This window comes from Juglans microcarpa x Juglans regia, chromosome 5S (assembly GCF_004785595.1).
Source record: "Juglans microcarpa x Juglans regia isolate MS1-56 chromosome 5S, Jm3101_v1.0, whole genome shotgun sequence".
NCBI classification, from domain to species: Eukaryota; Viridiplantae; Streptophyta; class Magnoliopsida; order Fagales; family Juglandaceae; genus Juglans; species Juglans microcarpa x Juglans regia.
The window spans coordinates 12377677-12393837 of record NC_054603.1 but is presented as its reverse complement, the minus strand read 5'-3'; the positions used below and the strand labels follow the sequence as shown (position 1 = coordinate 12393837).

At 37.4% G+C, this 16161-nt stretch overlaps 1 protein-coding gene across 1 annotated transcript; it reads right to left on the bottom strand.

The window, feature by feature from the left end:
- Nucleotides 1-2218: 2218 nt before the first annotated feature.
- LOC121267108 (probable LRR receptor-like serine/threonine-protein kinase At3g47570) lies at nt 2219-9206 on the bottom strand. The gene is made up of 6 exons (XM_041170980.1): nt 6888-9206; nt 6653-6704; nt 6020-6090; nt 3036-3148; nt 2751-2958; nt 2219-2571 (listed from the first exon to the last, which is right to left on the bottom strand). The coding sequence occupies exons 1-6, from the start codon at nt 8782-8784 to the stop codon at nt 2219-2221; spliced, it is 2694 nt and encodes an 897-aa protein (XP_041026914.1). The 5' UTR covers nt 8785-9206.
- Nucleotides 9207-16161: the final 6955 nt, after the last annotated feature.

Sequence of the window (16161 nt, the reverse complement as noted above, 5' to 3'; positions counted from 1 at the left end):
AACACATGAACATGAATGCAATACACGAAAACCCAGTTTTCCTTTACAAACATGATCATGCGTGCCAAATGCAATGTACATGAACCAACAAAATATCCAAACCAACAATTACCAATCCAATCAAATCCAACCAAACAACTCCAATCACCAATCCATCCGACCCCTGTACTCCTCGGACTCAGTCCGGAAAAACCAATCAACAGTTCAAATACAGTGAAATGTGTTAGTGCAAAAATACATTAAATTCACATGAATTCTTTGAAGAAATACTTACAGCGCTATATAGCAATTTCCAATGGATCACGAAGCTGCAAGAAATGACGTCTGAGCAACGTAACAGTGCAAAATACACTGTGGCCGTGGGTCACAAATACCCACTTTCAAACGGGGACAAACGAAGACCCAAAAATGATAGGGTAGGGCCTAAGGAGGTCGGTGAAGCTAGTGGTAGTGAAGGTTGGTCGTGGGTGGCGGCGCAATGGGCGGTAGAAGACCAAAATACCCAAATCGAAAATGTAGATGGTGGAGCTTCACCGGTGGCAGATCGGAGCTGGGGTTGAGTCCAATGGGTTGCCAAGAGGTCGAGGATGATGTGGTGAGAAGATGGTGGCCAATGGTGGTGCGACGGCGGCGCAGTGGCGGAAAGAGTGCTGCGGCTTCAATGGGCTCGTGGTGGCTAACGGCGGCACGAATGGAGGTGAGGTTGGTGGGGTAAGGTTGCCGGCGGCTGGGGAAGCTAACGGGCTGGGCGGTGTCGACCACCGCCGACGCACGGCGGCACTGGGTGGTGAAGAAGGAACGGACGGAAGAGAGAGGGAGGGGGGACGGGCCTCGCGCGCGGGAAGGAAACCGAAGGAGAAATAAGGAAAATAAAAGAAGGAGAAAAGAAAAGGAGAGGAAAGAAAAAAATAGAGGGAAAATAAATGAGGTCCAATCCTCATAACTTGGGTAATAAAAATGATCCAACGGAAACGATTTTAAAACCATAAGTTAAATAAAATAATTTAAACGTAATGGTAAAGTCAAATTGAAATAATTAAATCCCACAGTAATTAAATAAATATTAAAAGCAATTTAAATGCATAACAATAAATAAATATTAAGAAAGCACATAAAAATAATTTTCACCAAATTAAAATCATAGAAATAAACTCATTAAAAATCCAACCATTTTAAAATAAGAGGATAAATTTTTGAACAAATAAAAATAATCCTTCAGTAAAAATACACTAAAATACGGGGTGTTACAGTCTCTCCACTGATATAGGCAGATTTATGGGAGTAACCAACCTTATTTCTCCAATAATTTTGGATCTCCATATCGCTTCACTAACCCCCAGAAATTGTGCCGAGTTGGGGTCATGCTAATAAGTTTACAACCAACATCCAATATTGGATGTTATATACAAGTAGATTGGCGAAATGAGGATATATAATATAAAAAGCAGTATGAATTTGAAATTATAAATATTTGAAACTTTGCTCATTGATGCATCTCTAAGGAAGGTAATTCAAGGTGTAAAGAAACATTTGCAAGAAACACCTTGGAAACCAGGATGCTCTAGGAAATTCTCATCATGTTCTGAAATCATTACGATTCCAACTACAGAGAGAGTGACACACCAGTGTTTTATCTATATGCTCTTTCATTAGGTGTTTTAATGCAATTAGTATAACCAAGATAAACTCATTAGTGTATCATACATACAAGTTCTCAACCAAAAAAAAAAAAGAAATAAAAATAATTCAATGTTTTGAATTGTTCACAAAAACCTGATATAATCTCGCATTTCAGACCACAAGCCTGTCACATAATTCGAGCGGTCTTAGACATTCAAAATACATGAAACCAATAATAGAGCAGTTATTCTTAACTAGACCCAAATGATCTCATCTCATCATTACAACTTTTTCAAATGTACATACAAAATATCATAAACAATTCAACTTGTTCAAATCTCAAAATAATAATATTATTAAAAAATAATATTTATTCAACTTTTAACTTTCATCTACAGTCATTTTAACTCATCTCATCTCACAATCCAAACGGGTCTTCAATATACTCATGAAGCATTCCATTAACTCTCAATGACCAGATAATAATTATATACCATAACCAGAAACGTACAAGTTGTCTCTTCTATACAATCTCAATACCGTTTTATTATTAGGAAAGACATATAATGAAAACATTTAAACAAACACAAGGCTCATGTCAATGTCCTTCGACATCACTTAAAGACTTTGTCCTGATCTTCTTTAATGTGGCTAAAACAATTTTCATGTTAGTTCTTTGTTCAGGCAACTCTGCACAACACTCTAAAGCCAATCTCATAATTGAAGATATGCACTCCTCCAAGGCAATAGAATATCTTTTGTTTCCAAACAACTTGGCATCAACAATATCAATCGTTGAAATAGGCAATGCTTCATTTACCCAATGCTTCAAGCTCATTTCTCGTACAAACATGTCATCTGTAGGTTTTTTTCTTGTAAAAGTCTCAATGAGTAGAATGCCATAACTATACACATCTCCTTTTGTAGAAACAACTCCTCCTAGTCCACACTCTATGCATAACATTACAACTTATTGTTAGAACTTACTTCAATATTTGATAGTAGTGAAAAAAAAATCAAAGCAAAATTGTTAAATTGTGTAGATGAATGTTCTATCATATGATAAGACTTAATTGTGTACGAGTAAAATAATGAATAAAAGAGTATTAGTGGTAAATTAAAAAAATCACCTGGTGCCATATACCCCATAGTAGCAAGAGTCATGGTCTGCATCGTAGAATCCGCATCACCTAAGAGTTTGGCGATGCCAAAATTAACAACATGTGCAACCATATCCACATCTAATAAAACGTTGCTTGGCTTGAAGTCATAATGAACAATAACTGCTAAGTAACCATAATGAAGGTATTCCAATGCTGATGCGACATTAATCATTATCTTCAGCCTTTGTAAGAAATTCAAACAACGATGATGAGAGTATTAACCAAATTGCGGTGACAAGCATTCCGTAATACCTCGCACTCTGCATCAAAACAGTTAAGTGCCCATTCTACAAGCAACTTTATAACTTTTACAGCAATATCCATCCCATCTAAAAGTGTTCCCTTGTATACTGATCCAAGACTCCCTTCATCAAGTAAGTTTTTTATATTAAATCATTTTGTTGCTAGTACAAGTTCTTGGTGAGAAATTCTTCTCCATGTAGGTAAATTGTACAAGTCTGCCTATTGTGAAAATTCAGGATTCTCTTTTTTACATATTTTAAAGGCTAATGAAGAAATCACTACAAGCATCGCTAACCCAATTGGCAGTAATAGATACTTCAGTAGATGCGATTCTATGGCCTTTCTTCTATGAGGAGAGCCTTCTTCGCATGGAGGAACTTGTAATCTAGGAGCACCACAAAGCGCATCATTTGAGAAAAACAAAGCAGACCAAAAGACTCTGGAATTGAACCTTCTAGTTGATTGATTGCTAAAGAGAGATTAGTTAGATCTATGAGGTCACCAATTGTTATTGGGATATTCCCAGATAGTTGATTTCTTGGTAGATTCAATATCCTCAGGACATTCATATCTCCAATCTCTAATAAACGAATGCCAGTTAACAAATTGGATGACAGGTCAACCTCCAAGAGATTTGTAAGGCTCCAAAAGCTCAAAGGAATCGTGGAAGTTAATTGGTTGAAACCTAAGTAGAGATAGCTTAGGGAAGTTAGATTGCTTACGCATGTTGGAATATGTCCAAAAAGCTTATTGTTATCAAGAGACAAGGCATACAAACTCATTAGATGAAAAAGATCAGATAGGATACGACCCTCTAGTTTATTAGCTCCAAGGTACAAACTTTGTAGCATGTGCAATCTTCCTAATGTAGATGGAATAGGTCCTTCCAATTCGTTGTTGGATAGGTGCAAAATAATCAAACTACTTAGATTCCCAAGCTCTGCCGGAATGCTTCCCTTAATATGGCAAGAAGATAGGTAAAGTCCTTGAAGAGAGAAGGAAAGGTTACCAACGGAATTGGGAAGGAAGCTATGAAGGGGATTGAATGAAAAATATATTTTTCTATGATTTTTGCAATTCGATAAGTAAAATAAAAGACTCAATTCTTGACTTCCCATGGTCAAATTATTAATTTCCAGGTTGATCCACTCGAGGAGCCTTAAATTACCAAGTGCTTCTGGAAGTATGCCCAACAATGAGTTTTGACTCAAGTCTAGGTGAGTGAGCTGTGAAGCATTGCAGATGGAATTTAGAATTCTTCCGCTCAATTTATTTTTTGAAAGACATAGTTGTTTGAGCTTTGGAAGGAAGAGGCCCATAGCTGATGGAAGATGGCTTGAAAATTTGTTATACGGCATAAAAATAGCTTGTATAGTTGAGATATTGAACATCTCAAATGGAATTGGGACAACAAAACCATTGATTCCAATGCTAATAATCTCTAGATTCTGGAGGTTACCAATTTCACTTGGTATTGAACCTCTCAAAATATGAATTTATATGTACTACTTCTATTAGAACAAAAAGAAGGAAAGAAAAGTAGTGGTTTTAATAATTTAGCATACATAAGTTAGTAGTACGAAAACCAAGACCTCAAATACCATGTAGGTGGCATATTTACTGATTGAGTTACCGCTTACTGTTTTGTTATGTGGGCCATGGAGGTGTTATTAGTTGTAGTGAAAGATCTGTGACTGTGAGCGTTATATTTTCTTAGTGTACTTAAACAACCCTAATACTTGAATTCTTTCCCATATAAATCATACCTGTTCTGAAGAGGCGAGTAATATTGTTCGCAAAAATCTTTGGTGCTTTTTTTTCCCCAATAACATTCTTTCATTGATACACATTGCAACACTCTCCAAGAGAGTTCTTGCTCTACTCTTGTAATGCTCTGATGCGCATTCCAACACAAATAAACATCCCACACCTTTCTCCAAACAGACGAACAACCCACACTTCTCTCCCAATCAACACAATTAATCATTTTAACACACTAACCTACTTAGACAAGCCCGTAAAAGCCATTTCCCAATCAACCCACTCGACCTGTCCAACCCACCACTAATCCAAGCCCTATATGCAATTCGCTGCAGTCCACCACTTGGCCCTGAAGTCATGGTCATCTCTATGCCTCTTAACCAAAAACCAATACCACTTGAATCGACCACCTTTCTTGAAATCCACCCAATACATGCCACCTTACCTCTGAAACACCTCCACTATCCATTGTTCCCCTTTTCCACCCATCACTATATATCGTAATGAAGCACACCACTCTCTAGCTGCCGACCCTCCCTAGCTAAGCCACCTCTCCCAACTACTCGGCACAATAGAAACCCCTCCGACAGTCGTGCTTTGCATTCTCTATAGCAAAGGAACAACATGCCTCGTCAAAATCCTCCCCAACCTCCGTCTCCAAACAGATCTTTCCCCTAGCCCAAACCCACTCCTACATTCCAAACAAAACTCAAATCCCTACCACCATAGTTCTAATAATAATTTTGACTTTTGTTTCAATGTGCAGAAGGAATCACTTCAACATGGGAAGTCTCTTCTTGAAAGGGCTTTACAAAAGTTATGTCAATTTGATGAATTTATTTATGTAAGATCCCTTTATGCTCTATCGCTTCTCATTAGGTAATATCTGTCATTATCTACTTCAGGCCAACAATTATTAGGAATTGGTCAGGAGTGCTTAGATTTTGACAAGGCCTAGGTGGCTGGCTAAAACTTGCCCCAACCATATCATAAAGCTGTAGCCCAAGCCTCAAGAAAAGGAACTCGCTTGTTTTTCACCTTACTAAATTTGAAGCCAAGTGTTTTTTGGGAGAAACGTCCATTAATAATCATTCTTAGCCTCACTATTCACGACCGTTCTTCATAGTTCAATTAAAAATAAAGGAAAAGCTCTTTTCTTGACATGGATGGTTCATAGTCACATTTTGTAGAGGTACTAATTACAACAGATGTATGAAAAGCAATGTAATTACCGTCCTCGTTAGAAGAATAATCTGAGTCATTAGATTTAGACACATCACCTTTTATCCTTATTTCCTCAAACCTAGAAGTTAACAGTTGGAGTTTAGAACTTTTTACCACTTTCGTTCCTTTGTTTGTAGCTTTTAGTACGTCTGAAGCCTCCTTAACAATCTCTCACCTTGACATTCGTTTTAATTCCTCAGGTGAGACAACTATGAAAATGGCATTTAATCCTACTATTCCAATTGCAATAGCAAGGTCCTAGGATTTAGTCTAGCCCTTCTCAATGCAATACCAAAGAAGTTCATCCAAAGAAGTTCATCTAGCCATGAAAGGTGTTGTTTGATAACAATTTGAAGACTAGCTAGAATCTATATTATAAATAATCTAAAGATTTCTTGAGAATTAATGTAGCCAAGATTGAACTGACCTAAAAATCGAAATACTGCAAGTGAGAGAATTGATCTTATAATGGAAAAATGATAATTAGCAGACTCTTTTACAACTATTTTAAAACAATACTTAGTTATTTGTAAAATAGTTGTAGAAGAGTTATAGAGATATCATTATGTGGTTGTAACCTTCTCTTCGATCTTACAACTATTTTACAATTATATATGAAATGGTTGGTAGTTTTATAAAACTTTTTCATTTTTATAGAAATGGTATGATTGTAAACTCCTCCTAATCCATACTCTGTGCATAACATTATTACAACTTATTGTTAGAACTTACTTCAATACTTGATAGTAGTGAAAAAAAAAATCAAAGCAAAATTGATAAATTGTGTAGATGAATGGTCTATCATATGATCAGACTTAATTGTGTACAAGTAAGATAATGAATAAGAGAGTTTTAGTGGTAAATTAAAAAAATCACCTGGTGCCATATACCCGAAAGTAGCAAGAGTCATGGTCTGCATCATAGAATCCTCATCACCTAAGAGTTTGGCGATGCCAAAATCAGCAACATGTGCAACCATATCCACGTCTAATAAGACATTGCTTGGCTTCAAATCAGAATGAACAATAACTGCTGAGTAACCATAATGAAGGTATTCCAATGCTGATGCGACATCAATCATTATCTTCAACCTTTGTAAGAAATTCAAACAACGATCATGAGAGTATAACCACTTCTCTAAGTTCTCATTTGGCATGTATTCCAATACAAGGGCCTTGAAGTCCATGTTGCTACAAACGCTAATGATTTTGACCAAATTGCGATGACTAGCATTCCGTAATACCTCGCACTCTACATCAAAACACTTAAGTGCCCCTTCTACTCGCAAGTTTATAACTTTTACAGCAATATTCATCCCATCTGTAAGTGTTCCCTTGTATACTGATCCAAGACTCCCTTCACCAAGTAAGTTGTTTAAACTGAATCTTTCTGTTGCTAGTACAAGTTCTTGGTGAGAAATTCTTCTCCATGTAGGTAAATTGTATGAATCTGTCTGTTGTGAAAACTTAGGATTCTCTTTTTTACATATTTTATAGGCTAATGAAGAAACCACTATAAGCATCACTAACCCAATTGTTGGTAATAAATACTTTAGTAGATTCGATACTATGGCCTTTTTTCTACGAGGAGAACCTTCGTTGCATGGAGGAACTTGTAATCGAGGAGCACCACAAAGCGCATCATTTGAGATAAACAAAGCAGACCAGAAGTGTACAAATGGCCCTCCTGTAGGAATTTTCCCTCGTAGATTATTGAAAGAGACATTTAGATACTTCAAGTACAAAAGTGCTTCAAAGGACTTGGGAATTCTTCCAGATAAATTATTGCAGGAAATATCTAAGATCTCCAAGCTTAAGAGTGCACCAAAAGACTCTGGAATTGAACCTTCTAGTTGGTTGACTGCTAAAGAGAGACTAGTTAGATCTATGAGGCCACCAATTGTTATTGGGATATTCCCTGATAGTTGATTTCTTGATAGATTCAATTTCCTTAGGACTTTCATATCTCCAATCTCTAATGAAAGTATGCCAGTTAACAAATTGGATGACAAGTCAACCTCCAAGAGATTTGTAAGGCTCCAAAAGTTCAAAGGAATTGTGGAAGTTAATTGGTTGAAACCTAAGTAGAGAGATCTTAGGGAAGTTAGATTGCTTATGCATGTTGGAATATGTCCATAAAGCTTATTGCTATCTAGAGACAAGACATACAAGCTCTTTAGATGAGAAAGATCAGACGGGATATGACCCTCTAGTTTATTATCTCCAAGGGACAAAGCTTGTAACATTCGCAATCTTCCTAATGTAGTTGGAATAGGTCCTTTCAATTCGTTGTTGGATAGTTCCAAAGTAATCAAACTACTTAGATTCCCAAGCTCTGCCGGAATGCTTCCCTTAATATGGCAATAAGATAGGTAAAGTCCTTGAAGAGAGAGAGAAAGGTTACCAACAGAATTGGGAAGGAAGTTATGAAGCGGATTTGATGAAAAAGATATTTGTCTAAGATTTTTGCAATTCGCTAAGTAAAAGATCAAAAGACTCAATTCTTGACTTCCCATGGTCAAATTATTAAATTCCAGGTTGAGCAACTCGAGGAACCTTAAATTACCAATTGTTTCGGGAATTATGCCCGACAATGAGTTACGACTCAAGTCTAGGCGAGTGAGCTGTGAAGCATTGGAGATGGAATTGGGAATTCTTCCGCTCAATTTAGTTTCTGGAAGATAGAGTATTTTGAGCTTTGGAAGGAAGAGGCCCATATCTGATGGAAGATGGCCTGAAAATTTGTTAAACCCCATTGAAATAGTTTGTATCATTGAGATATTGAAGATCTCGAATGGAATTGGGCCAACAAAACCATTTTCTGAGGTGGTAATAAACTCGAGATTCTGGAGGTTACCAATTTCACTTGGTATTGGACCTGTCAAAATATGAAATTATATGTACATCTATTAGAACAAAAAGAAGAAAAGAAAAGTAGTGATTTTAATAATTAAACATACACAAGTTAGTAGTAAGAAAACCAAGACCTCAAAGACCATGTAGATGGCATACCTATTGATTGAGTTACCGCTTACTATTTTGTTATGTGGGCCATGGAGGTGTTATTAGTTGTAGTGAATGATCTGTCACTGTGATGCATAATCTCAACAAGTTCCCTTCTATTCAAAGCATTTGTGAGCATTATATTTTTCTTGATGTACTTAAAGAACCCTAATTACCTATAATACTTGAATTATTTTTCTTGATGTGCTGAAGAGGTGAGTTCTAATATTGTTCGCAAAAATCTTTGGTGCTTTTTTTTTCTTGCCTAATCGTATTCTTTCATTGATACACAATGCAACACTCTCCAAGAGAGTTCTTGCCCTACTCTTGTAATTCTCTGATGCACATTCCAACAGAAATAAACACAGCCCACACCTCCCTCCAAACAGACCAACAACCCCCACTTCTCTCGCAAGCAACACAATTAATCATTTTAACACACTAACCTACTTAGACAAGCCTTGTAAAAGCCCTTTCCCAATCCACCCACTTGACTCATCCAACCCACCAATAATCCAAGCCCTAATAAGGAAAATTCGCTGCACTCCACAACTTGGCCCTGAAGTCATGGCCACCTCGTGATGCCCCTGAACTCAAAACCAACGCCACTTGAATCGACCTCCTTCCCTCAAATCCACCCACTGCCACCTTACCACTGAAACACCTTCACTATCCGTTGTCGCCTTCTCCACCCACCTCTTCCAACTACTCGGCACAACAGAAACCCCTCCAACAGTCGAGCTTTGCATTCTCTATAACAATTGAACAACATGTCTTGACAAAATCCTCCCCCATCGATCTCCGTCTCCTAATCAGATCTTTCCAAACCCACTCCTACCTTCCAAACAAACTCAAATCCCTTTCACTATAGTTCTAATAATAACTTTGGCTCTTGTTTCAATGTCCATTAGGAATCACTTCAACATGGGAAGTCTCCTCCAAAAATGGCTTTACAAATGGCTACGGGCACTTCATACTACAAGGTTCAAAACCCCCTCAAACCCACAAGCTGCTTTAATTTGATGAATTTATTTTTGTAAGATCCTTTTATGTTTCTATAACTTGTCATTAGATAACATCTCTTACTATCTACTTCTGGCCAACAATTATTAGGAATTGGCCAAGAGTACTGCTTAGATTTTGACAGGGACTTGGGTGACCATTCCTTAGATTTTGACAAGGCCAAACTCCAACTCTACCTCTGGCCTCCAACATTATTAGATGTATGCTATATAATATATATTGGAAATATACTTAATTACTTCTAACTATAATTAATAATTCCACAACTACGTTAATCCAGTTATAGCATGTACTCATAAACGATTAACTAAATTTATACCTAGCTTTGTTATAATTTATTGCAAGCATCTTGGAGTATATCATTATAGCTATCAACTTAGTTTCTATTGTAGCAAATTGATACTATCAGAACATATATCTTCTTAATTTATATATGATACTATCAGAACAACCTAAAAAGAAAAAATTAAAAAATACGAAAAATAAAAACATTGGAGTGATGAAACGGGTGGTAAAAAGGTTGGTTAACTAGCAATATTTTCCAAAACAAAAAGTAATGCTCCATAATCTCTAGCTATAACCATGACCCTCAAACCTCAAAAAAGATGGAAACATGTAATGGAAGAAGTGAATCAAACAGAATCAATTTAAGCGCGCCTTATACCGAGGCCGGTGAACTCAAATTAGTGGAATGATAGCTAGAATTTTTACTGGAATTATATTTTTTTTATGTGGATTCAAATGACAACTTACCCTAAAAAATCCAGAAAACTTATAGGCACGCCAACTTAAAGAATATTATAGACTATAGGAAATACTTTTTCATTGTTAATTGATTTTTTCCCATCCTCCACAATTTTTTCGAATATTAGACTAACTAAAATCTTCGAGTTTCCACGTGGTTGACAACGAATTTGTGCCTAGCTAATTAATCAGATATTATCATAGAACATATTTACTAAAACAATGGTACACGTATTCATATATACATATATATATATATATAATTGACTGAAACAAAACTAATCATACCTTCAAAGTTGTTCTGGCCAAGATATAACTCTGTAAGCATGGATAAATTCCCTATTTCAGGAGATATCCTTCCATTGAAATTATTCACGGAAAGGGATAAAGCTTGTAACTCTTTACACTTGTACAAAGTGGACGGAAGTTGACCATGAAAATGATTCCTACTCAAAGAGATAACTTGTAAGTTAGGAAGATGATCAAAGATGTACATTGGTAGTGTACCAACCAACATGTTATCGGTTAGTTCAATGGATTGCAATGAAGGCATGTTGACCAAGATGGATGGCATCGGACCCGTAAGTTTGTTTCTGCTGAGAATAATTTTCTGCAAGCCCACTATGTTGAATATAGACGAAGGTATGGATCCTGAAAGTTGGTTATATGCAAGAGAAAATTCTAGCAACGAAGTTATGTTAGATAGAGATGGTGGAATGGTACCTCCGAATTTGTTATGAGAAAGATCCAAAAATTGAAGTTTTGTTAGCAACCCAATCCAAGATGGAATTTCTCCACCCAATTCATTGTATCGAAAGTTTAAGGATTCCAACCGATAAAGACGCGAGAACTCAGTCGGCAATGAGCCATGAAAACTGTTGTTTTGGATGCTTAGGCTCACAAGAAATGAAAGGTTTCCGATATGCGGAGGAATGATACCAACAAGGCCCATGAAAGAAAGGTTTAAAGCTTTGACTCGGAGATGTTTAGAACCACAAGTGACACCGACCCAATTGCAAACAGAAGTAGAGGTGGACCAATTGTTTGTTAAAACATGATGAGGATCATAAGAAACATGATCTTTCAAGGCCAAAAGGGCAGATTGATCTGTGGTAATGTTGAGAATTGCAGCATTAGCAAAGACGTTAAACATGCGAGACTGTACCAAAAATAATGTAATAAAGTGGAGGATGAGAAAACAAGCTACTGGGTTGGCCATGACTTTGTAAATGGATTGAGGTACTGGATTTGTGTTGCAGTTGAACTCAAACGAAGAACGAGTGAGGCTGATATTTAAAGAGGTTGTGGGGTCTGGAAATTCATATTGTTGTTCTATATGATATATTTTTTAAGTGACTACAATTTAAACAGTGAATATACGAAACTATTTAAAATTTAATATATTAATAAATAAAAAATGATATATAAGATTAAAGATACTATTAATCTTAGAAAAATCTTATTTACAAACTTGTGTGGATAATACATATAGTAAAATACATATATGATATAATTTGATTTGAAAGATAAATTTTAAAATTTAAATCGTACAAATCAAATTTTAGTATTTAAATTATGCGGATATTGTATTTTACAATGCCGATTTAATAATAGAATAATTTGTAATTGTAATATAAAAAATTATTCTATTCATCAGTCTTACACATATATTTGTTAAGAAAACAAATATAAGAATAAGTATATGATTCAAAACTGTAACGCCCCAAATCCGAGTGACTTGGAGAATTTCTACTTGTCACTCATAAACATGTCTCCCAACACATCCAAAGGATAATCTCCAACAACTTCATAATGAAAATCAATCTCAAATCTTCTCAATAATCTCATTACAAACTCCACACAATCTTTAATGCAATAATAATAAATCAAAGGGGGTCCATAACTTCCCGATAGTCATAACAAACCAACTAAATATTTCATAAATCCTACTAAACTCAAGACATAAATAAAACCCAAAGATAATAAAACTAAGAACACCAGAAGTCCTTCTTCTACCAACATCTCCTCAGCTTTAGACACAAAGAGCATTCTAATCCAGGTCCTCATTTGGACTCACCACATCATCTGAAAAATATTATAATGATAGGGGGTGAGTCATCAACAACTCAGTAAGCAGAAATCATATGCTAGCGTGCAAACATGAGCATTTATCAAGGAGAGTATGCAGAACAAAATATTTTTCCAGAGTTATCATGCAGAACAGAACATATTTTCAAAATAACAGAGCGATGGTTTTAAAAACAAGTAAAACCCATGGTACTTTGGCATAACATAAACTGAGTATCATCATCAAATCAAAACAGAGCATCAAACAGAGCAGAGACCATGTTTCACCCCCGTGGTAGGGTTGTGCTAACCCCGGTGGCCAAACCAGGCAGAGACAGAGGTGAAATCTTTCCTTTATTCTTCTCGGAGCCCCGAGTGTGCACACAGGAAAGACCACAATAAAACCACTTTGTTTCCAAAGTGGGTGCACTCAGAGACAGAGAAGTTGGTACCAACCCAAACAGAGCAGAGCATAACAGAGCAGAGCAGAGCAAAGCAGAGACAGAGTCAGATACGAAAACCAGTACACCATGCCAAAGGTTTTCAGATGTTATAACAAAATAATACAGAGTACCAAAACAGAATCAGACAGTTACACACGCTGAACACAAAAGCCAGAACATCTTTCTAAATAAATGCACAACTTTTCATATCCTCAATATCGCTCTTTTTTCCAGATTTCAGAAACCACATGACAGAATTTAGCTCATGTCTACACAATGCATGCCAAAACATATTTTTCCTTTTTCACACAGATTTCATGAATAATGTAGATGAGTGACCGAGGTTGATCTTTATTTTCACAAGTTCCCAACATAACACAAAATATGCAAGTTTTTCATAAAATCAGCCTCAGTCTTATTAACTTGTATAAAACCTAGCATAGGAACCCCACTTACCTGACTCCTGCAGTGTATTATCTATGACTTGGATACGGTCTCTATCCGTCTCGCCACCTATTCATAAGATAATATAAACTAAATATTAAAATCCAACAATACACAATTGGTCTTAAACAACTCAAGAACTCAAACTCTAGACCATAATTCAACGAGTTTAATCAAACTTAACTAGTCAGATAACAATCCGGACAGCCCAAACTTCGACCCCAAATATTCTATACTAAACTCAGTATGTTGGCTTTAAGTGGAGACTGATTCGGAACTGAAAAAGTGTTTGCTGAAAGTTGGCTTGACAGTTGGCTCGAGCCAAGTTCGCTCGACAGTCCGCTCGAGCGAAGGCAAGTCAGAGAGGTTCGCTCGAGTCTCGCTCGACACTCCGCTCGAGCTAAAGCAAGACAAAGAGGTTCGCTCGAGTCTCGCTCGACACTCCGCTCGAGCGAATGCAAGTCAGAGAGGTTCGCTCGAGTCTCGCTCGACACTCCGCTCAAGCCAATGCTCATTTGGCTGCTCGCTCGAATCGCGCTCGACAGTCTGCTCGAGCGAAGTACGCAGATTTTGCCAACAAAACCAGTTTACACTACACAACTTTCCATTCCCAACTCCATAACATAGAGTATAAACTAACACTTTCAAATATTTTCTCCACCACCATTCCAACAATTCCACTACAATGAAACTTCAAATAATCCAAACCTAGGACAAAACACCAACCCGAAATACTCACCACGCAACAACCAGAAAAACTCACAAAAACTACTCAAACTCACAGCCAAAACAGATATTGCATCAAAAAGAAGATAAACCAAACCCAAAACTAAGAAGCAGAAATCGCACGGTTACAGAAGGAGAAACCGATACTTGGATGAGAAAGAAACCCTTACCAATCGAAAATGGAGGGGATGCGAATTGATGCCCGTGAGTTGCAGATGGAAACCAAAATGCAGAAATGGAGGAAAAACAGAGTATAGCAGACGGCAACACTCGGGAAACCAGAAGCAACGCAGCAACAGAAATCCACGTGAGGAGGTCTAGGGCATGGGATTCGGAAACTCAAACTAATGCCAACAACAGGAAATAAAGATGAAACCGAAAAGAAAAGAGAGACGTGCGCGAGAGAGATGCGGGAGAAACTGAAACTGAAAACAGAGAAATGCGGAAAGAAACGGAAGTTGAAGGAGAAAACACTCACCTCAAAAACGACGTCGTTCAGGATTCTCACTAAACATGAAAATGGCTGGGCCATTTTCACGCACTGATCCGGGCCACTTTGATGAAGAGGCAGGGCCTTACATTCTCCTCCCCTTACAAGAATTCCGTCCTCGGAATTCGTTACAAGCTATAATAATTTATTTCGAACAAGTGAGGATACTTTACTCGCATCTCTTCCTCGAATTCCCAAGATGCTTCATTGATAGCATGATTATTCCACAATACTTTAACCAAAGAAATAGTTCGATTCCGCAACACTTGCTCTTTCCTGTCCAGAATCCGCAATGGTTCCTCGGTGTAGGTCATGTCCTCTTGAATCTGCAAGGGTTCATGATCTATGATGTGAGTGGGGTCATGGATATACTTTCTCAACATGGACACATGGAACACATTATGCACTCCCGAGAACGCCGGTGGTAGAGCCACCCTGTACGCCACCGGTCCAAACCGATCAAGAATCTCAAACGGCCCAATGTATCTAGGACTCAACTTACCTTTCTTTCCGAATCTCATAACTCCTTTCATTGGTGAAATTCTCAAGAAAACCTTATCTCCCATCGCAAATTCTAACTGACGGCGGCGTTTATCTGCATAGCTCTTCTGTCGACTTTGAGCTGCTTTCATTCTAGCCCGAATGATATCTATCTTTTCAGTGGTCTGCTGAATAATCTCTGGCCCTAGAAGTTTCCTTTCACCTACTTCATCCCAATACAATGGAGACCTACATCTCCTGCCATACAAAACCTCGTAAGGTGCCATCCCAATGCTAGCCTGGAAACTATTATTATATGCAAACTCAACCAATGGTAAATGTTGCATCCAAGATCCCTTGAAATCCATCAAGCATGCCCTCAACATGTCTTCTAAAATCTGAATAGTTCTTTCTGACTGTCCATCTGTCTGAGGATGAAAAGTAGTACTGAAACTTAGCTGAGTACCCATTGCCTCCTGTAAGCTTTGCCAGAACTTCGAGGTAAAGCGAGGATCTCTATCCGACACAATGGATACCGGTACTCCATGCAACCTCACTATCTCCCGCACATACAGTTCAACTAGTTTCTCTAGTTTATAAGAAACTTTAATGGGCACAAAACGGGCGGTCTTCGATAAGCGATCCACGATCACCCATATAGCATCTTGCCCGCTTACGGTCCTTGGTAGACCTGTCACAAAATCCATGGAGATATGTTCCCATTTCCACTC

Excerpts from the sequence above, each read along its gene's own strand:
- LOC121267108 (XM_041170980.1), bottom strand. The coding sequence starts at position 8,784 with ATGATACAAACTATTTCAATGGGGTTTAACAAATTTTCAGGCCATCTT. Across the intron at positions 3,149-6,019 it reads TTATTCTTCTAACGAGGACG|GGAGTCTTGGATCAGTATAC; the intron begins GTAATTACATTG and ends TACTTGATGAAG. Across the intron at positions 2,959-3,035 it reads GTTTTGATGCAGAGTGCGAG|ATAATGATTAATGTCGCATC; the intron begins GTATTACGGAAT and ends CAAAGGCTGAAG.